The sequence below is a fragment of the Bubalus bubalis genome, chromosome 4 (genome assembly GCF_019923935.1).
Source record: "Bubalus bubalis isolate 160015118507 breed Murrah chromosome 4, NDDB_SH_1, whole genome shotgun sequence".
Lineage (NCBI taxonomy): Eukaryota > Metazoa > Chordata > Mammalia > Artiodactyla > Bovidae > Bubalus > Bubalus bubalis.
In genome coordinates, this window is record NC_059160.1 from 122,571,693 (window position 1) to 122,592,198 (window position 20,506).

Genomic DNA, 20,506 nt, shown 5'->3' on the forward strand with positions numbered 1-20,506 from the left:
CCAGAAGGGAAGGACAGAGGATGAGACGGTTGGATGAACATGAGTTTGAGTAAACTCCGGGAGCTGGTGATGGACAGGGAGGCCTGGCATGCTGCAGTCCATGGGGTCGCAAAGAGTCAGACACGACTGAGAGACTGAACTGAACTGATGATGGCAAACCCTTACTGTGAAAGTGAGGCTCCTGCAAGGGACTCAGGGGCCCACCTGAACTCTGCTTTCGCACATGGAAACTCCTGTCCTATAACCAAACCCTTCACACTTTTTCTTGAAATAGTTTCCTGCTGTCTTCCTTTCTGGTGTATTTCCACAGCCCTAAAACCTATTCTAAAGAGAAGGTGCTAATAAGCTATCTAGTCACAATAATTTGATATAACAGGTTTATATATCATCCAGAATTATAAAAATAAAAGTCAGAAATCCAATGTATAATTACAGTACAGTTAGTTTCTTTTATGCTTGAAAATAAAAACTGAGCTAATGATTGACTCCTTGAGATGAAGCACATTAAATGCTTTATAAGCCTACTCTGAGAACAAATATTAAAGGAAAGTAATTTCTTACCACTTATGAGTCTCTGTCAGTGAGTTCTCCTCTGCTTCTTGGTCAATTTTAGCTGAAAATGCAAGAAAAGAAATAGATGAGATATGATAAATGGTTATAACCATCTCAAACAAAATATATCAAATAATATGAAATATATCTTAATACATTAATGCAATGTACTCCACCAAAAGTTTATTTTATTTTTTAAAAATTTTATTGGAACATAATTATAGAATTTTATTTGAAATCTATGAATAGATATGATTGAAGAGGTTATATTTAATTTTCATTAAGTTAATACTAGTTTCTAAGTAATTTCTTTAAATTAGTCACATTAATGTGAGAAAATAAAATACCAGATAACTTGATAGTCACATCAAATTTTTCTGTCAAGGATTTAAATTCCAATAATTAGTTGAAAACAATTCTCTCAAGCTAAGGTCCGAAAACCAAGTAAAAACCTAAATAGAAAAGATATGTAATGATCTTTACCAGTGCTCTCCACATCAGATCACAATTGAGTAGATCCAGAGCTGACTTCTATGCAGACATAGGATAGAATACTAATACTTTCTCCTAACTTCAAGTGATGACATGACAGTGCACCCACTGATTTGCTACCAGGTTTGTCTAAAAATAAAGAATGGTAGCTGGACACAAACCCAAAGATCAAATTTAGGAAAGGGATTACATCACTATTTTATTATTATTTTTTTTCTTTTTTTTTCGTTTTTATCATTATTTTTTTTACTTTACAATATTGTATTGGTTTTGCCATACATCAACATGCAGCCGTACACGTGTTCCCAATCCTGAACCCCCCTCCCACCTCCCTCCCCATACCTTCCCTCTGGGTCATCCCAGTGCACCAGCCCCAAGCTTCCTGTATCCTGCATCGAACCTGGATTGGCAATTTGTTTCTTATATGATATTATACATGTTTTAATGCCATTCTCCCAAATCATCCCCCCCCCGCCCCACAGAGTCCAAAAGACTGTTCGATACATCTGTGTCTCTTCTGCTGTCTCCCATACAGGGTTGTCATTACCATCTTTCTAAATTCCATATATATGCATTAGTATACTGTTGGTGTTTTCCTTTCTGGCTTACTTCACTCTGTATAATAGGCTCCAGTTTCATCTACTTCATTAGAACTGATTCAAATGTATTCTTTTTAATGGCTGAGTAATACTCCATTGTGTATATGTACCTCTGCTTTCTTATCCATTCATCTGCTGATGGACATCTAGGTTGCTTCCATGTCCTGGAAACATAAACAGTGCTGCGATGAACATTGGGGTACACGTGTCTCTTTCAATTCTGGTTTCCTTGGCGTGTATGCCCAGCAGTGGGATTGCTGGGTCATAAGGCAGTTCTATTTCCAGTTTTTTAAGGAATCTCCACACTGTTCTCCATAGTGGCTGTACTAGTTTGCATTCCCACCAACAGTATAAGAGGGTTCCCTTTTCTCCACATCCTCTCCAGCATTTATTGTTTGTAGACTTTTGGATCACAGCCATTCTGACTGGCGTGAAATGGTACCTCATTGTGGTTTTGATTTGCATGTCACCCTGTTTATTTAACTTATATGCAGAGTACACCATGAGAAACGCTGGACTGGAAGAAACACAAGCTGGAATCAAGATTGCCGGGAGAAATACCAATCACCTCAGATATGCAGATGACACCACCCTTATGGCAGAAAGTGAAGAGGAACTCAAAAAGCCTCTTGATGAAAGTGAAAGTGGAGAGTGAAAAAGTTGGCTTAAAGCTCAACATTCAGAAAACAAAGATCATGGCATCCGGTCCCACCACTTCATGGGAAATAGATGGGGAAACAGTGGAAACAGTGTCAGACTTTATTTTTCTGGGCTCCAAAATCACTACAGATGGTGACTGCAGCCATGAAATTAAAAGACGCTTACTCCTTGGAAGGAAAGTTATGACCAATCTAGATAGCATATTCAAAAGCAGAGACATTACTTTGCCAACAAAGGTTCGTCTAGTCAAGGCTATGGTTTTTCCTGTGGTCATGTATGGATGTGAGAGTTGGACTGTGAAGAAGGCTGAGCACCGAAGAATTGATGCTTTTGAACTGTGGTGTTGGAGAAGACTCTTGAGAGTTCCTTGGACTGCAAGGAGATCCAACCAGTCCATTCTGAAGGAGATCAGCCCTGGGATTTCTTTGGAGGGAATGATGCTGAAGCTGAAACTCCAGTACTTTGGCCACCTCATGTGAAGAGTTGACTCGTTGGAAAAGACTCTGATGCTGGGAGGGACTGGGGGCAGGAGGAGAAGGGGATGACAGAGGATGAGATGGCTGGATGGCATCACTAACTCAATGGACGTGAGTCTCAGTGAACTCCGGGAGTTGGTGATGGACAGGGAGGCCTGGCGTGCTGCGATTCATGGGGTCGCAAAGCGTCGGACACGACTGAGCAACTGATCTGATAATGAGTGATGTTGAGCATCTTTTCATGTGTTTGTTAGCCATCTGTATGTCTTCTTTGGAGAAATGTCTATTTAGTTCTTTGGCCAATTTTTTGATTATGTCGTTTGTGTTTCTGGAATTGAGCTGCTGGAGTTGCTTGTATATTTTTGAGATTAGTTGTTTGTCAGTTGCTTCATTTGCTATTATTTTCTGCCATTCTGAAGGCTGTCTTTTCACCTTGCTTATAGTTTCTTTTGTTGTGCAGAAGCTTTTAATTTTAATTAGATCCCATTTGTTTATTATTGCTTTTATTTCCAATATTCTGGGAGGTGGGTCATAGAGGATCCTGCTGTGATGTATGTTGGAGAGTGTTTTGCCTATGTTCTCCTCTAAATCAATATAGTGAAAATGAGTATACTAACCAAAGCAATCTATAGATTCAATGCAATCCCTATCAAGCTACCAATGGTATTTTTCACAGAGCTAGAACAAATAACTTCACAATTTGTATGGAAATACAAAAAACCTCGAATAGCCAAAGCAATCTTGAGAAAGAAGAATGGAACTGGAGGAATCAACCTGCCTGACTTCAGGCTCTACTACAAAGCCACAGTCATCAGGACAGTATGGTACTGGCACAAAGACAGAAATATAGATCAATGAAACAAAAGAAAGCCCAGAGATAAAGCCACACACCTATGGACACCTTATCTTTGACAAAGGAGGCAAGAATATACAATGGAGAAAAGACAATCTCTTTAACAAGTGGTGCTGGGAAAACTGGTCAACCACTTGTAAAAGAATGAAACTAGAACACTGTCTAACACCATACACAAAAATAAACTCAAAATGGATTAAAGATCTAAACATAAGACCAGAAACTACATCACTATTTTAAAGTTGTTTAAAATAACACAGAAACTCCCATCACATAAGTATGTATGGCAATGACTCTCACTGGCCAGTATGCATTCTAGGAATTTATGTATTACTTTATATACATACACACATATTTGGCACAAAAATTAAAAAAAATACTCCCACTTCTTACAATGCTTTTAGTAATATTTTTAGTCTATTCCCCTAGATCTCAAAATGTAGTTGTGACCCACTAAATTCATTTCATTCTTCACTAAGTATCTGTGACACACAGTTTGAAAATCACTGAGCTACTGGACAAAAAAATCAAAGAAAAAAACCAACCTGGAGCTAGTGAAAGAAGTTGTCTTTTCATAATCATTTCCTTTGGGGGCACACTTGCAGCCATTTGGAAAAGTTAAAAGACAGAAAGGAGCAGGGCAAAATGATTATAAATATTGGAACTGGGCATGAAATCAAACCTGTGGCCACTTGGGAAATGTCAGTGACTGCATCATGACTTAAACAGTTGCCAGCTTCGGGCGCTGTTTCACAACCTCAAGACAGTGTTTGTTTGAAGGTCTGCACGCGTCTGCAAAGCCACCATGGAGTGTTATGCAGGCTCTCTGAAGGACTGCCTGAATTTAACAGCAATCCTGGGAGATGGTTGCAGAGGTATGTTTCCCTTTTCCCTTCTGGTTTTTTAGAATGCTTCCATAAACCTACAGGTCAATCATTAGCCATATTAAGAAACAGGATAGATGTTCCATGACTTCACTTTGAAAAGTCTCCAATGTTAACCTATTTTCTTACAAAATCTGCTTTGGGCTGCTGTATGAAAATGGTTTGTTTTCAGAAGTAATTCTAGAACCACAGAAAAGTTTAAGAGAAAACAACAAAGCAACACAATGCATAACACTTTCAGGAAGGACGTTCTTCCAACTGCCCTTGCATCATTTTTTCCTTTTGTAAAATATAGAATTTAAGACTGAGAAAGGAAGAAATTTTTTGGACTATTCTAGATGCACCGAGTAAATGATTTATGAAATTTTTTTTATTTAATTTTATTTTATTTTTAAACCTGAAACACTGTATTAGTTTTGCCAAACATCAAAAAACACCCTAGAATGAGATTCCAGTGATGTGTATTCTATTCTGATTCTGCCTCTGAAATTAGCTTTGTAATCTTAGTCTTCCCTGGTGGCTCAGATGGTAAAGAGCCTCCTTGCGATGCAGGAGAAAGAAAGTGAAAGTCGCTCAGTCGTGTCTGACTCTTTGTGATCCCATGGACTCTACAGTCCATGGGATTCTCCAGTCAGAATACTAGAGTGAGTAGCCGTTCCCTTCTCTAGGGGATCTTACCAACCCAGGATTTGAACCCAGATCTCCCACACTGCAGGCGGATTCTTTACCTGCTAAGCCCCCAGGGAAGCCCTGGGTTCAATCCCTGGGTCGGGAAGATCCCCTGGAGAAGGAGATGGCAATCCACTCCAGTATTCTTGCCTGGAAAATCCCACAGATGGAGAAGCCTGGCAGGCTACAGTCCAAGGGGTCGCAAAGAGTCGGACACGACTGAGTGACTAACACACGCAGAATCTTAGGCATATAAATTAATCTGTTAACATATACAAAATATTTAGCATACTGCCCCCAATAATTAGTAGGGGCTACATAAATATTCTTTGAAAATGTTGGATTTCAAGCTCTCAAAATCCTAAAGTGATACAGTACATAATAATGTTTAACTGAATACACCAACTGCTATTGTATCATGCTTCAACATTATATGCAGATAAAGAAAACAGATACTTAACAGCTTTTTACATAATATAAGCCCCTAACTAGTTGTGAGTGGAATGAAGTGAATTTTAGTTATTCATAATGATTCCTTGTGAAGCATACAAAAACAGCTTTGGCTTTATTGTATGAACAAGTTTTACTGAATAAATACTGCAGTTCAATGTGGCAGAAGAATGACTCTTACTAAAGGAATAAAACAAAAATAGGCTCTCTGTCCAAACCTAATAGCCATATTACAACCATGAAACCAAATTGGGATAGCAGGAAATACTATAAATTACTCTTGTTTTCCATTTTTTTAAACATGATTTTGAAGCTAAACGGAGTTGTTTTCTCTGCTGTAATCAGCTTTGATAAAGTCCTATGAGAGATGATTTTCTTTTGTAGGGCAATCTTAGAAATAAAAAACTTGGGACTTCCCTGTTGGTCCAGTGGTTCAGAATCCACCCTGCAATGAAGGGACATGGTTCAATCCTTGGTCAGGGAACTAAGATCCCACAGGGCACAACTAAGACCCAACGCAGCCAAAAAAAAAAAAAGAAATAAAAAATTTTCTGGAAACTTGGGATGCAATTCGGATTTCTGGAGACACTGAGCTACCATTTCTCAACACACTGCTTGCAGAAAAACACCACCAACATTTTGTTATCACAATCTTTTAAACACACTTATGATGTTAACTTGGGCTTCCCAGGTGATATGAGTGGTAAAGAACCTGCTTGCCAATGTAGGACACGTAAGAGATGAGGGTTCAGTCCCTAGATGGGGGCATGGCAACTCAGTCCAGAATTTTCGCCTAAAGAATTCCACGGAGAGGAGCCTGGTGGGCTATAGTCCATAGGGTCACAAAGAGTCTAACATGAGTGCAGTGACTTAGCATGCACATACAAGATGTTGACTTAGTGACAAATGCTGGATGTGTTTCTTTAGTTTGTGAGGATGAAATCGATCAAACTAAAATAAAATGTTACTAAGGTAGTAAAAATTAAGGTATTTTTTTAGATAACTCTGCCATTCATTTAGGGAGCACTCTAATTACATGCAGTGACCAAAATCTTAGACCAACTGTGTTTTATTAGGTTGCTGCTGCTGCTCCTAAGTCACTTTAGTTGTATCCGACTCTCTGTGACCCCCATAGATGGCAGCCCACCAGGCTCCGCTGTCCCTGGGATTCTCCAGGCAAGAATACTGGAGTGGATAATTGCAGTTTCAGACCATGAATTTTAAATTATTATAACTAGGCTCAAATATATCAAAGTAGGAACCATTACAATCAACACATTTTTGCCAACGAGAAATAAGTTTGTTTATTCCTGAAGCATAAAAATCTGTGCTTTGGGATTTGGTGAACTCTTGGAAAGCATTTTCTGAATCCTGCTGGTTGTGGAAACATTTTCCCTGCAAAAAGTTGTCAAGATGCTTGAAGAAGTGAAAGTCCGTTGGTGAGATGTCAGGTGAATATGGAAGGTGAGACTAAACTTCATAGTTCAATTTATTCAAATTTTGAACCACTGGTTGTACAACATGTGGTCAGGAATTATCATGGAGAAGAATTAGGCCCTTTCTGTGGACCAATGCCAGCGGCAGGCATTGCAGTTTTAGGAGTATCTCATTGATCTGCTGAGCATACTTCTCAGATGTAATGGTTTTGGGATTCAAAAAGCTGTAGTGGGTCAGACTGGTTCAGTTCAGTTCAGTCCCTCAGTTGTGTCCGACTCTTTGTGACCCCATGGACTGCAGCATGCCAGGCCTCCCTGTCCATCACCAACTCCCGGAGTTTACTCAAACTCACGTCCATCGAGTCAGTGATGCCATCCAACCATCTCATCCTCTGTCCTCCCCTTCCCTTCTCGCCTTCAATCTTTCCCAGCATCAGGGTCTTTTCCAATGAATCATGTCCATCTCTTTATGACTCTGTGGACTGCAGCATGCCAGGCTCTTCTGTCTTTCACTATTTCCTGGAGTTTGCTCACATTCATGTCCACTGAGTTGGTGATGCTAGCTAACTAATTTATCCTCTGCCACCCCCTTCTCCTCCTGCCCTCAATCTCTCCTCTTCACATCAGGTGGCCAAAGCATTGGAGCTTCAGTTGCAGCAACAGTCCTTCCAATGAATATTCAGGACTGATTTCTTTTAGGATTGAGTGGTTTGATCTCTTTGCAGTCCAAGGGACTCTCAAAAGTCTTCTCCAGCACCATAATTCAAAAGCATCAATTCTTTGACACTTAGCCTTCTTAATGGTCCAAATATCACATTGGTACATGACTACTGGAAAATCCATAGCTTGGACTATACGGACTTTTGTCGGCAAGTGATGTCTCTTTTTTTTAATATGCTGTCTAGGTTTGTCATATGTTTCCTTCCAAGAAGCAAGCATCTTTTAAATTTCATGGCTGCAGTCACTGTTGGCAGTGATCTTTCATTATTAGTATGTAGGAATGCAAGAGATTTCTGTGTGTTAATTTTGTAACTTGCAACTTTACCAAATTCACTGATGAGCTCTGGTTTTCTGGAAGCATCATTAGGATTTTCTATGTATAGTATCATATCTTGGAGCCCATGAAAAGAAAATCTGTCACTGTTTCCATTTTTTCCTCTTCTTTCTGCCATGAAGTGATGGGACCAGATGTCATGATCCTGGTTTTCTGAATGTTGAGTTTCAAGCCAGCTTTTTCACTCTCCTCTTTCACCTTCATCAAGAGGCTCTTTAGTTCCTCTTCACTTTTTGCCATTTGAGTGGTATCATACTGCATATCCGAGGCTGTTGATATTTCTCCCAGCAATTTTGACTCCAGCTTGTGATTCATTGAGCCCAGTATTTCACATGTATACACACTTGCCCTTATTTATGTTATACATACATAACCTTTCAAAGGTGATCCTCATCATTCATGGATTCTGTATTTGTGAAGTTGCCAATTCATTAAAATTGATTTTAATTCCAAAATAAACAAGCGCAGTGCCTTTGTAGTTGCTCACAGATGTATGCAGAACATTGAAAAGTCTGAGTCACAAGGCACATGTTCCTGGTTAAGGCTGAATACAGTGTGGCTCTGCTTTATTCCAAGTCTCATCCTGTACAAGTGTCCTTTTCTCAGTCTACTGGGATGCAGTTTGGCATCTTTTTACCTCCTTCTTTCCTGGTAATCTCTCTTTTTAAACAGTCCACAAGCATGTAGGTGCAGAGCTACCTAGTGCCCTAAACCTGAGGAGGTTATGGTGTGCCTTATGGAGAAAATACATGTGCTGGGTAAGCTTCACTCAGGGGCTGTCAGACTTGGCTGTGAGTTTGATATTAATGAATTAGCAGTATAGTAAAGAAGGTGTATTCAAACATGAACACACATAAAGCAAGATTGTACTTTGGTTGGTTGATGAAATGAGACCAAAATGTGACCAGAGGCTTGAAGAACTGTCTTTACTGCTAGGAACAGTGGTCCAGTACTTACTAAATCAGTGTTTGTGGCAACCTTGTAGAACATAATGATGGCAAATAATGAGAATATATTTATCTTGTTTTAGAAATGAAATGAATATAAAATGTGAAAAAATATATGTATGTGTACATATATATGTACATAAATATGCTATGTTTCTATTATATATAAAATAAGTTATATGTAATATAATATATCTAAAAATACATATAGTCATATTTTTAAATTTAATAATAAAAATGAAAAAGGAAAAGAAGTAAAATGTCACTGTTTGCAGATGACATGATACTATTCATAGAAAATCCTAATGATGTTGCCAGAAAACCAGAGCTCATCAATGAATTTGGTAGAGTTGCAAACTACAAAATTAAAACACAGAAATCTCTAGCATTCCTATACACTAATAGTGAAAGATCAGAAAGAGAAATTAAGGAAACAATATAATTTACCATCACATCAAAAAGAATAAAATATCTAGAAGCAAACCTACCCAAGGAGGCAAAAGACTTATACTTCAAAAACTGTAAGATACTGATGAAAGAAGTCAAAGATGACAGTAACAGATGGAGAGATACCATGCTCCTAGATCGGAAGAATCAATGTTGTCAAAATGACCATACCACCCAAAGGCATCTACAGATTCAATACAATCCCTATGAAACTATAGCATTTTTCACAGAATTAGAAGAAAAGAATTTACTATTTGTATGGAAACATGAGATAAATAATGTTTAATCAAATTCCAGTATAACTCATTCACTGGGTTATCATCATTACAGACGCCTGAACAACCTGTAAAACGACAGAAGATGAAGCCAGTCTCCAGAGCATTGCTTGGCTTCAGTCTCAGGCCACACCAGTCTCTGGAGAATTCCTGAACTAGGAGAGCCTCCCCAGAGCACAGCTTCATACAGATCTGATCTTCAGAAGATATGCAACATTCCAAAGCAGCAATGTGTGGAGTAGTGAGTCCTTTGATATAACCATGTTTCAAGGAATTCAAACAGCAATAGATTAATAGATTTCTCCTATCAAAATTTTTTTGTTCCTTTAATATTGCTTGAAATTTTCCACTGCTGCTTGTTTCATAGGAATATAGGAAGAATCAAGAATATAATATTTATAAAGCTTTTATGGTCCTTGGGGAAAATGTGTTAAATATCCAGGAGTATTTATACATCCTATAAAAATAGAATATAATGTTTTAAAGATCAGAAAATCGTCAATGTACTTTGTTTTGTAGCACAATGTTTTGATAAAGCAAATACCAAGTTGAACTGAAGTTGTATGTGTAGATAAATGTTAAAAGAATATCTAACTTTCTATTAAAAAAATCATAAAAATTGTAATGCCTTTATAAGTATACGCCATTTTAACTAATAACTACTATATTTACTGTCATTAAAAAACAATAATAATGAATATTATCCACAAAACATCCTATTTAGCTAATTGTTCGTCTGTCACAACTGTGTGATTTATGATACAACATCATTTATTCTTCTGTGGTGTTAAAATAATCCCTTTTAAACCAATGCCTATTTTTCAAAATGCCTTCTACCTTTCTGCTGAGCAGGGAGAGAAGTGCAGCATCTTTTCAGAATTTACCTTGAATAATAAATTGTTCCATGTTTTCTTTGAAAGGCTGGATGTGCTCTTTTGACGACACTTGGTAAACTTTCCCCGCTTCAACTTCACAGGCTGAAATTACAGAGAGACAGTGTTCAGAACGGCACGCTGCTAACGGTGCACCGAAACAGTTACAAATCGTTTTAGGAAATCCTGTTAACCATGCAACTGACAAACGTCAGCATCCAACGCTGTCAAAAGAAGCCTAGCATCAAGGCTTCACTCTAGGGGATTATAAAAAGAAACTAAAAATATTATAGTTGATGTACACATTATGTTAGTTTCAGGTATACAACACTGATTCAACATTTAAATACATTATGGAATGAATACCATGGTGAGTCTAGTAACTATCTGTGACCATACAAAGCTATTTCAATATTACTGAGTATATTCCTCATGCTGTATATTAAACCCCATTCAGTTCAGTTCAGTCGCTCAGTCGTGTCTGTCTCTTTGCGACCCCATGAATCACAGCACGCCAGGCCTCCCTGTCCATCACCAACTCCCGGAGTCTACTCAAACTCATGTCCATCGAGTTGGTGATGCCATCCAGCCATCTCATCCTCTGTCCTCCCCTTCTCCTCCTGCTCCCAATCCCTCCAAGCATCAGGGTCTTTTCCAATGAGTCAACTCTTCACATGAGGTGGCCAAAGTATTGGAGTTTCAGCTTTAGCATCAGTCCTTCCAATGAACACGCAGGACTGATCTCCTTTAGGATGGACTGGTTGGCTCTCCTTGCAGTCCAAGGGACCCACAAGTCTTCTCCAGCACCACAGTTCAAAAGTATCAATTCTTCAGCGCTCAGCTTTCTTCACAGTCCAACTCTCATAGCCATACATAACCACTGGAAAAACCATAGCATTGACTAGATGGACTTTATTGGCAAAGTAATGTCTCTGCTTTTGAATATACTATCTAGGTTGGTCATAACTTTCCTTCCAAGGAGTAAGCGTCTTTTAATTTCATGGCTGTAGTCACCATCTGCAGTGATTTTGGAGCCCCCCAAAATACAGTCTGACACTGTTTCCCCATCTATTCCCCATGAACAACAGACCGGTTCCAAATAGGAAAAGGAGTACTTCAAGGCTGTATATTGTCACCCTGCTTATTTAACTTATATGCAGAGTACATCAAGAGAAATGCTGGGCTGGAAGAAGCACAAGCTGGAATCAAGATAACCTCAGATATGCAGATGGCACCACCCTTATGGCAGAAAGTGAAGAGGAACTAAAAAGCCTCTTGATGAAGGTGAAAGAGGAGAGTGAAAAAGTTGACTTAAACCTCAACATTAAACCCCATTACTTATTTTATATTAAATGCAAGATTATACCTCTTATCCACATTGCCTTTTTCAACCATCCCTGCACCCCTACCCCTGCAACCATAAGCTTATTCTCTGTATCTATGTATCTTTTCTGTTTTGTTTGATCATTTGTTTTGCTTTTTGGATTCCACACATAACTGACAGTCATACAACACTGTCTTTCTCACCTGACATATTCCACTTAGCATAATACCCTCCAGGTCCATTTGCGCTGCTGCAAGTAGGAATCTTTCCTTTTTCCATGGCTGAATAACATTCCACTGTATGTGTAGGTGAAATGTGTGTGTGTGTGTGTGTGTATATATATAAACAGATATACACACATATGTATATGTAAAACATGTCTTATTAATCCATTCATCTATTGGTGGATACTTAGGTTGCTTCCAAATCTTGGCTATTTATAAATTAGGCTTCAACAAACACAGGGGGCGTATACATCATTTTCAATTAGCATTTTTACTGGTATAAATACTCAGAACTGGAATTCAGAATTGGTTCCAAATAGGGAAACGAGTACATTAAGGCTATATGTTGTCACCCTGCTTCTTTAACTTATATGCAGAGTACATCATGAGAAATCCTGGGCTGGAGGAAGCACAAGTTGGAATCAAGATTGCCTGAAGAAACATCAATAACCTCAGATATGCAGATGACACCACCCTTATGCCAGAAAGTGAAGAAGAACTAAAGAGCCTCCTGATAAAAGTAAAAGAAGAGAGTGAAAAAGTTGGCTTTAAAACTCAACATTCAGAAAACTAAGATCATGGCATCTTGTCCCACCACTTCATGGCAAATAGATGGGAAAACAGTGGAAACAGTGACAGACTTTATTTTTTGGGGCATCAAAATCACTGCAGATGGTGACTACAGCCATGAAGTTAAAAGATGCTTGCTCCTTAAAAGAAAAGTTATGACCAACCTAGACAGCATATTAAAAAGCAGAGACATTACTTTGCCAACAAAGGTCCATCTAGTCAAAGTTATGGTTTTTCCAGTAGTCGTGTATGGATGTGAGAGTCAGACTATAAAGAAAGCTGAGTGCCGAAGAATTGATGCTTTTGAACTGTGGTGTTGGAGAAGACTCTTGAGAGTCCCTTGGACTGCAAAGAGATCCAACCATTCAATTCTAAAGGAAATCAGTCCTGAATATTCATTGGAAGTACTGATGCTGAAGCTGAAACTCCAATACTTTGGCCACCTGATGCAAAGAATCGACTCATTGGAAAAGACCCTGATGCTGGGAAAGATTGAAGGCGAGAGGAGAAGGGGACGACAGAGGATGAGATGGTTGGATGGCATCACCAACTCAATGCACATGAGTTTGAATAAACTCCAGGAGTTGGTGATGGACAGGGAGGCCTGGCATGCTGCAGTCCATGGGGTCACAAAGAGTCAGACACGACTCAGCAACTGAACTGGACTGATGATATTTCTATTTTCAATTTTTTGAGGAATTGTCGGTGTTCTTGTCGCACAGAGTAGGACACGACTGAAGCAACTTAGCAGCAGCAGCAGCAGCAGCAGCAGCATACTGTTCTCTACAGTAGCTGCTTGAATTTACATGCCCAGGAACAGTGAATGAGGGTTCCCTTTTCTCCACATTCTTCTCACCAATAGTTATTTCTTGTCTTTTTGATAATGGTCATTCTAAGAGAAGTTAGGTGATAGCACATTGGTTTCAATTTGTGCTCCACATCACTAATCATCAGGAAAGCATCAGGAAATATCGTGTGTTTGTTGGCTATCTTTTTGTCCTTTGGAGAAATGACTGTTCAGGTCCTCTGTAGTTTTTAATTGGATTGTTTGTTCTTTTTAATATTAGGTTATAAGATTTCTTGATATAAGTTGAATATTAAGCCTTTATCCAGTATATTATCTTCTCCCATATAAAATATCTGCTCCCATACAGCAGGCTGCCTTTTCATTTTGATGGTTTCTTTGGCTGTACAAATGCTTTTTTGTTTGACATAGTCCCATTTATTTTTGCTTTTCTTACCCTTGCCTGAGGAAACATATCTAAAAAATGTCCCTAGGACCTAAAACGAAAAAGAATATACTGCCTATATTTTCCTGTAGGTGTTTTGTGGTTTCAGGTCTTACATTTGACTCTTTAACCATTTTACCTCTGAATATGTTGTAAGAAAATAGTCCAGTATCACTGTTTTGCATGTGGCTGTCCAGTTTCCCCAAAAGCATTTATTGAAGTGGCTGTCTTTCCCCCACCACATATTATTGATTTCTCTGACATATATTAATTGACCATGTAAGTGTGAATTTATTTCTGGAGTATCTATTTTGTTCCAGTGATACATGAGTCTGTTTTCCTGCCAGTACCAATCATGTTTTGATTACTGTATCTTTGTAGTGTAGTCTGAAGTCAGGGAATGTGATTATCTTCAGCTTTGTCTTTTCTCAAGATTGCTTTGGCTTTTGGGGTTGTTTGTGGTTCCATACAAATTTTAGAATTTATTCCAGTTTTATGAAAAATTCCACTGGTAGTTTGTTAGCGACTATGTAGATTACCTTGGGAAGTATGGACATTTTAGCAACATTAATTCTTCCAATCCATAGGCATGGTATGTCTTTCCATTTATTTGTCTTGTCCTCAACTTCTTTCATCAACATCTTAGAGCTTTCAAGTCTTTCCCCTCCTTGGTTAAATTTATTCCCAGGCATATTTTTCTTGATACAATTATAAATGGATCATTTTCTTAATTTTTCTTTCACATAATCATTATCAGTGTATGGAAATTTCTGCAGATCTCTGTGTACAGTAAGTCCCCTATAAACAAACAAGCTCTGTTCTGAGAGCACGTTCATAAGTCCAATTTGGTCGTAAGTCCAACAAAGATGGTCTAGTTACCCAACTAACACAATCGGCTATTTACTGCTGTTTTACATTTCTGTTCAGACATCCTGAGCTTGAAATAAAGATACTCTACTACTGTACTCTTTACAACACTGTAAAGCGCACAGAAGCACAATCACTTGTAGAGAATGCACACGAGTGACAACGTATGCCAGACACACGAACTAACTTATGTGATTGGATATGTGAACAATGTTTGCATCATTGAAAGTTTGCAACCTGAAGGTTCATATTAATATGTGGGGGACTACTCTATTAAATTCTGTACTCTTTAAAAAAATTTTTTTTCTGATTCAACTTTCTTTTTTTTTGTATTTTATTTTTTAACTTTACAATATTGTATTGGTTTTGCCATATATCACCATTAAAAAGAATAAATTTGAATCAGTTCTAATGAGGTGGATGAAACTGGGGCCTATTATACAGAGTGAAGTAAACCAGAAAGAAATTCTGTACTCTTTAACTTTACTAAATTCATTTATTAGTTCTGGTTGTCTTTTGGTGGTGTCTTTAGAAATTTTTATATATAGTATCATGTCATCTGCAAACAGTGACAGTTTTACTTCTCCCATTCCAATTTGGATTCCTTTTATTTCTTTTCTTTGTCTGATTGCTGTGGCTAGGATTTCCAAAACTATGGTGAATAAAAGTGGCAAGATGGACATCCTTGTCTTGCCCCTGACCTTAGAGAAAATGCTTCTTGCTTTTCACAAGTGACTATGATGTTTGCTGTGGGCTTATCCTACAGAGATTTTGTTATGTTGGGGTATATTCCCTCTATACGCAGTTTGTGGAGAGTTCTTATTGTAAAAAGAAGTTGAATTTCGTCAAAAGCTTTTTCTACATCTATTAAAATGATCATATGATTGTTATTCTTCAGTTTGTTCATTGAGGAGGCTTTTCAGAGTCTACATGCCAAGGCTTCCATCCTAGTCATTTTGAAAAGTAATCTCCAGGTACAAGACACGAAAAAGATTAAAACAGTGATTCTAATGTGCATTATTGTGTGAAGGAGGGAGGGGAAAGAAGGATGCTGACTGGGTTCATAGCTTTGGAGGTTTGGGGATGAAGCACACAGGAAGAAGAGTATTTTTCAGAGAAAAGAAAATTAATTTGCTTTTGAACTCGCTGAGTTTTAAGATGCTAGTGGAACATCCATGTGTGGCTGCCAGCAAGCAGCTGGGTGTATAAGTCTGCAGATCAGAGCAATACAGGAAAACTCTGAATAAGACCACTTGAGAAAGCATGTCTAGTGAGAAGAAGAGCAAGCCAAGGTTGAACATCTGAGCAATGCCAACTGTAATGAAGAAGCAGAGGAAGAGAAGGCTATGAAGACAGAAGATTTAGAAGGAAATGTCAGATATTATAAGGAGAACCAGGAGTGAGTGGGACTAGTGTGTTCCAATGAGAGGAATTCTCAGTATTTTTGGTTACTCTCCATACACAAGTGATGCGCTTCCATGGACAAATCGAGTGCACAGGCTACAAAAATTTAAGAGGTAAAAGCAACAAAAAGGTAAAATGCAACAGCTGTAACTTTCAAAAAGACAGTCAGCTTTTCTGTGCCTGAGGCTTTTTATCTGCAATACACAGTGATAGAACCTGCTTCTTGGAGTTGTTACAAGGAATGTCAGTTAATGCACGCAGAGCACTTAGAACGGAGCCTGGTACATGTTAAGGCCCATGTAAGTTTTCACCAGCATTACTGCTATTATCCTTAGTTTTATCAGCAACAATAGCAGAGCAGCATGGCCTGCAGGCTAACAGCATGGGTTCTGGAGACTGGGTTTATAGCTTACTTACAAGCTGTGAGTCTTTGGCCAGGTATGCATCCCCTCTGTGCTTCAGTTTCTTCATCTGTAACATGGGGTTAATAATAGTGTCTACTTTGCTATTAAGATGAAAGGGTTTTGCATAGGTAAAATATGCAGAAGACTACTGGATACACAATAAGAGGATTATCAGGTTTGCTACAATTACCACCACCAGCAGAGGGACAGCTTCTAACACAACAAGAACACGGAACTCTCATCTCCTAAGCACTGCACTGAGGCAATGCTTCAGATGTGGGAATGACATTTATAGGGACAAACTCAGGCATGTTACCATTTTCCATACTATTATTGTATTCTTTACTGGTCATCACTAACCCTGATCTGCCTCACACTAATGATCAACGGCCACATGATGTGCGGATGTTGTGGGTGACACACCTGGACCAGATGAGCATCCAGCTCTCTGTCACCACCTGTGATACCCCTCAAGGTATCTCTGTTCTCAGAGAGGAGGGGCCATAACTTCAGAGTCAGCAAAGGCATGAACCTCTGTGCGGTGTGAGCAAGCCTCCAAGTTGCTTTCTGGCGGAGAGGTGGTCTCAGCATAAACACATGACATGGGGAGTGCACACTGTTGGCAATGGGCCTTCTTCTCACATGAGGTCTCAGGAAGCACGAAAAGTCAACATTTACTTATTATCATAAGCAATACCATAGAGGTCACTTAGATCATCTAAATGCATTCACTCTATTAAGTGAGGGAAGTCCAAAGCAAAACTAATTATAAATTACTTATTTGACATATGTAGTATCTATGTAAACACCATAATTTTATATAACAAAACTCCACAAGTTTGTACCCTGTAGAATTTAGGAAGAGACAGTGGTATTGATTCTTTAAGCTTCAACCTTGAATATACTGAATGACACCAAAACATTATAACATATGTAAGACATGGAAGCAACCTAGATGTCCATCAGCAGATGAATGGATAAGAAAGCTCTGGTACATATACACAATGGAATATTACTCAGTCATTAAAAAGAATACATTTGAGTCAGTTCTAATGAGGTGGATGAAACTGGAGCCTATTATACAGAGTGAAGTAAACCAGAAAGGAAAACACCAATACAGTATACTAATGCATATATATGGAATTTAGAAAGGTGGTAATGATAACCCTATATGCACAATAGCAAAAGAGACACAGATGTATAGAACAGTCTTTTGGACTCTGTGGGAGAGGGCGAGGGTGGGATGATTTGGGAGAATGGCATTGAAAAAGGTATAATATCATATAAGAAATGAATCGCCAGTCCAGGTTCAATGCAGGATACAGGATACTTGGGGCTGGTGCACTGGGATGACCCAGAGGGATGGGAAGGGGAGGGAGGTGGGAGGGGGGTTCAGGATGGGGAACACATGTACACCTGTGGCAGATTCATGTTAATGTATGGCAAAACCACTACAATATTGTAAAGTAATTAGCCTCAAAAAAAGAAAAAGACGTGATGAAGTCATGAAAGTTAAGTGCCATGCAGGCATGCACAGTCCCAAGCTTAGGGCACACACGGGGACATTTCCAGTGATGGGGCTCAGTGCTACTGAGGCCAGCCTTTCTACTGATTCATCTCTCATCTTGAGACAGTCCTTCATTTAGTACTGACCTCTGCTTGCCTCTCAATTCACACCCTCACCTTGGTGTCATCTGGCACAAAAGGGAGGCTAATCTTAGGATAGTAAGTTTTGTTTCAAACACCAATTCTGATCACATAACAGTAGATAACTAAAGCATCTACTCTCTCTTCAAAAAAAATTCTGAAGAATCAAAACCTAACTCCACAAGGGAGATTACCTTTTCTTTTCCTTTAAAGTTAATTAATTTATTTTTGACCACAGCAGCACACGTGGGGTCTTACTTCCCAGACCAGGAATAGAACGTAAGCCCCCTGCACTAGAAGCCCAGGATTTTAACCACTGGATCTCCAAGGAAGTCCTGACCTTTTCTTTTCTTTCTCTTCATTTTTATTAAACAGAAGTTTATTTTAAATTTTTTATTTATTTACTATTTTATTTTTGGCCTCACTGGGTATTCATTGCTGCACTTGGGCTTTCTCTAGTTGCAGCAAGCAGGGGCTGCTCTTCGTTGCAGGGCACAGGTTTCACGTTTCAGTGGCTTCTCTTGTTGTGGAGCACAGGCTCCAGGCACACAGGCTTCAGCAGTTGTGGCACATGGCCTTAGCTGCTCCTCAGCAGGTGGGATTTCCCTGGACCAGCGATCAGACCTGTGTCCCCTGCATTGGCAGGTGGATGCTTAATCACTGGACCACAAAAGGAAGTCCCCTACCTTTTCTTTATTGAAGGATAATTGATGTACAAATTACATAAGTTCCAGGTATACAATATAGTGACAAACAATTTTAAAAGTTATACTCCATTTATAGTTATTTTAAAATATTGGCTATATTCTCTGTATTGTAAAATACATCCTTGTAGTTTATTTTATACATGACAGTTTGTACCAACCACTCCTCATTCCCCATAACATCCCTCTCTCTCCCTTCACCCAACTATTAACTACTAGTTTGTTCTCTATAACTGTGAGTCTGCTTTTTTACTAAATCCACTACTTTGCAATATTTTATAGTTTCCATGTAAAAGTGATATCACACAGTGTTTGTCTTTCTATCTTTTTTCACTCAGCACAGTACCTTTTAATTCTATCCATGTTGTTGTAAGTGGCAAAATTTCATTCCTTTTTATGGCTGAGTAGTGTTCCATTGTGTATGTGTTTGTATATGTGTGTGTGTGTGTGTGTGTGTGTGTATGTGTATACATCTTCTTTATCCATTCATCTGTTGATGGACATTTAGGTTGCTTCCATATCTTAATAATTGTGAATAATGTTGTTATAAATATAGGGATGTATGTATCTTTTCAAATTTGTATTTGTGTTTTTTTTTTTTTAAAGACATATACCCAGGAGTGGAATTGCTGCTTCATATGGTAGCTCTATTTTTAGTTTTTTGTAAATCTTCCATTGTGTTTTCCACAGAGAATGCACCAATTTACATTCCCAACAACAGTGCACAAGGATTCCCTTTTCTCCATATCCTTACCAACATTTGTTATTTGTGTTTTTTGATGACAGCCATTCTGAAAAGTGTGAGGTGATATCACATTGTGGTTCTGATTTGCATTTCCCGAGCAGTCAAGAGTCTTCTCCAGTACCACAATTTGAAAGCATCAGTTCTTCAGCACTCAGCCTTCTTTATGGTCCATCTCTCACATCTGTACATGACTACTGGAAAAACCATTGCTTTGACTATATGGTCCTTTGTTGGCAAAGTGATGTCTCTGCTTTTCAATATGCTATCTAGGTTTCTAAAAGTTTTCCTACATTTCTCAAAGTTTGCTGTGAAGAAGCAACTATATTTTAATTTCATGGCTTCAGTCACCATCCACAGTGGTTTCAGAGCCCCTCAAAATAAAATCTGGCACTGTTTCCACTTTTTCCCCTTCAGTTTGCCATGAAGTGATGGGACTGGAAGCCAAGATCTTAGTTTTTTGAATGTTGAGTTTTAAGCCAGCTTTCCTATTTCACCCTTTCCTCTTTCACTTTCCTCTTTCAACACCATCAAGAAGCTCTTTAGTTCCTCTTCATTTTCTGCCATTAGAATGGTATCATCTGCATATATGAGGTGGCTGATATTGCTCCTGGCAATCTTGATTCCAGCCTGTGCTTCATCCAGGCTTGTGCTTCATCCAGCCTGGCATTTCGCATAAAGTACTCTGCATATAAGTTAAATAAGTAGGGTGACAATATACAACC

General features: G+C 38.6%; 1 protein-coding gene across 5 annotated transcripts in view; it reads right to left on the minus strand.

The window, feature by feature from the left end:
• The window catches only part of FMN2 (formin 2), a 337,046-nt gene that overhangs the window by 59,188 nt on the left and 257,352 nt on the right, over positions 1-20,506 (minus strand). For 4 of the 5 annotated variants that reach the window (XM_045165501.1, XM_045165507.1, XM_045165503.1 and 1 more), the window contains exons 13-14: positions 10,679-10,771; positions 562-613 (exon numbers count right to left, since the gene is read on the minus strand). In XM_045165501.1, coding sequence (XP_045021436.1) covers positions 562-613; positions 10,679-10,771 — 145 coding nt within the window. Of the gene's footprint in view, positions 1-561; positions 614-1,755; positions 1,808-10,678; positions 10,772-20,506 lie in introns of those variants that run through there. The other variant, XM_045165504.1, reaches the window with a different exon arrangement.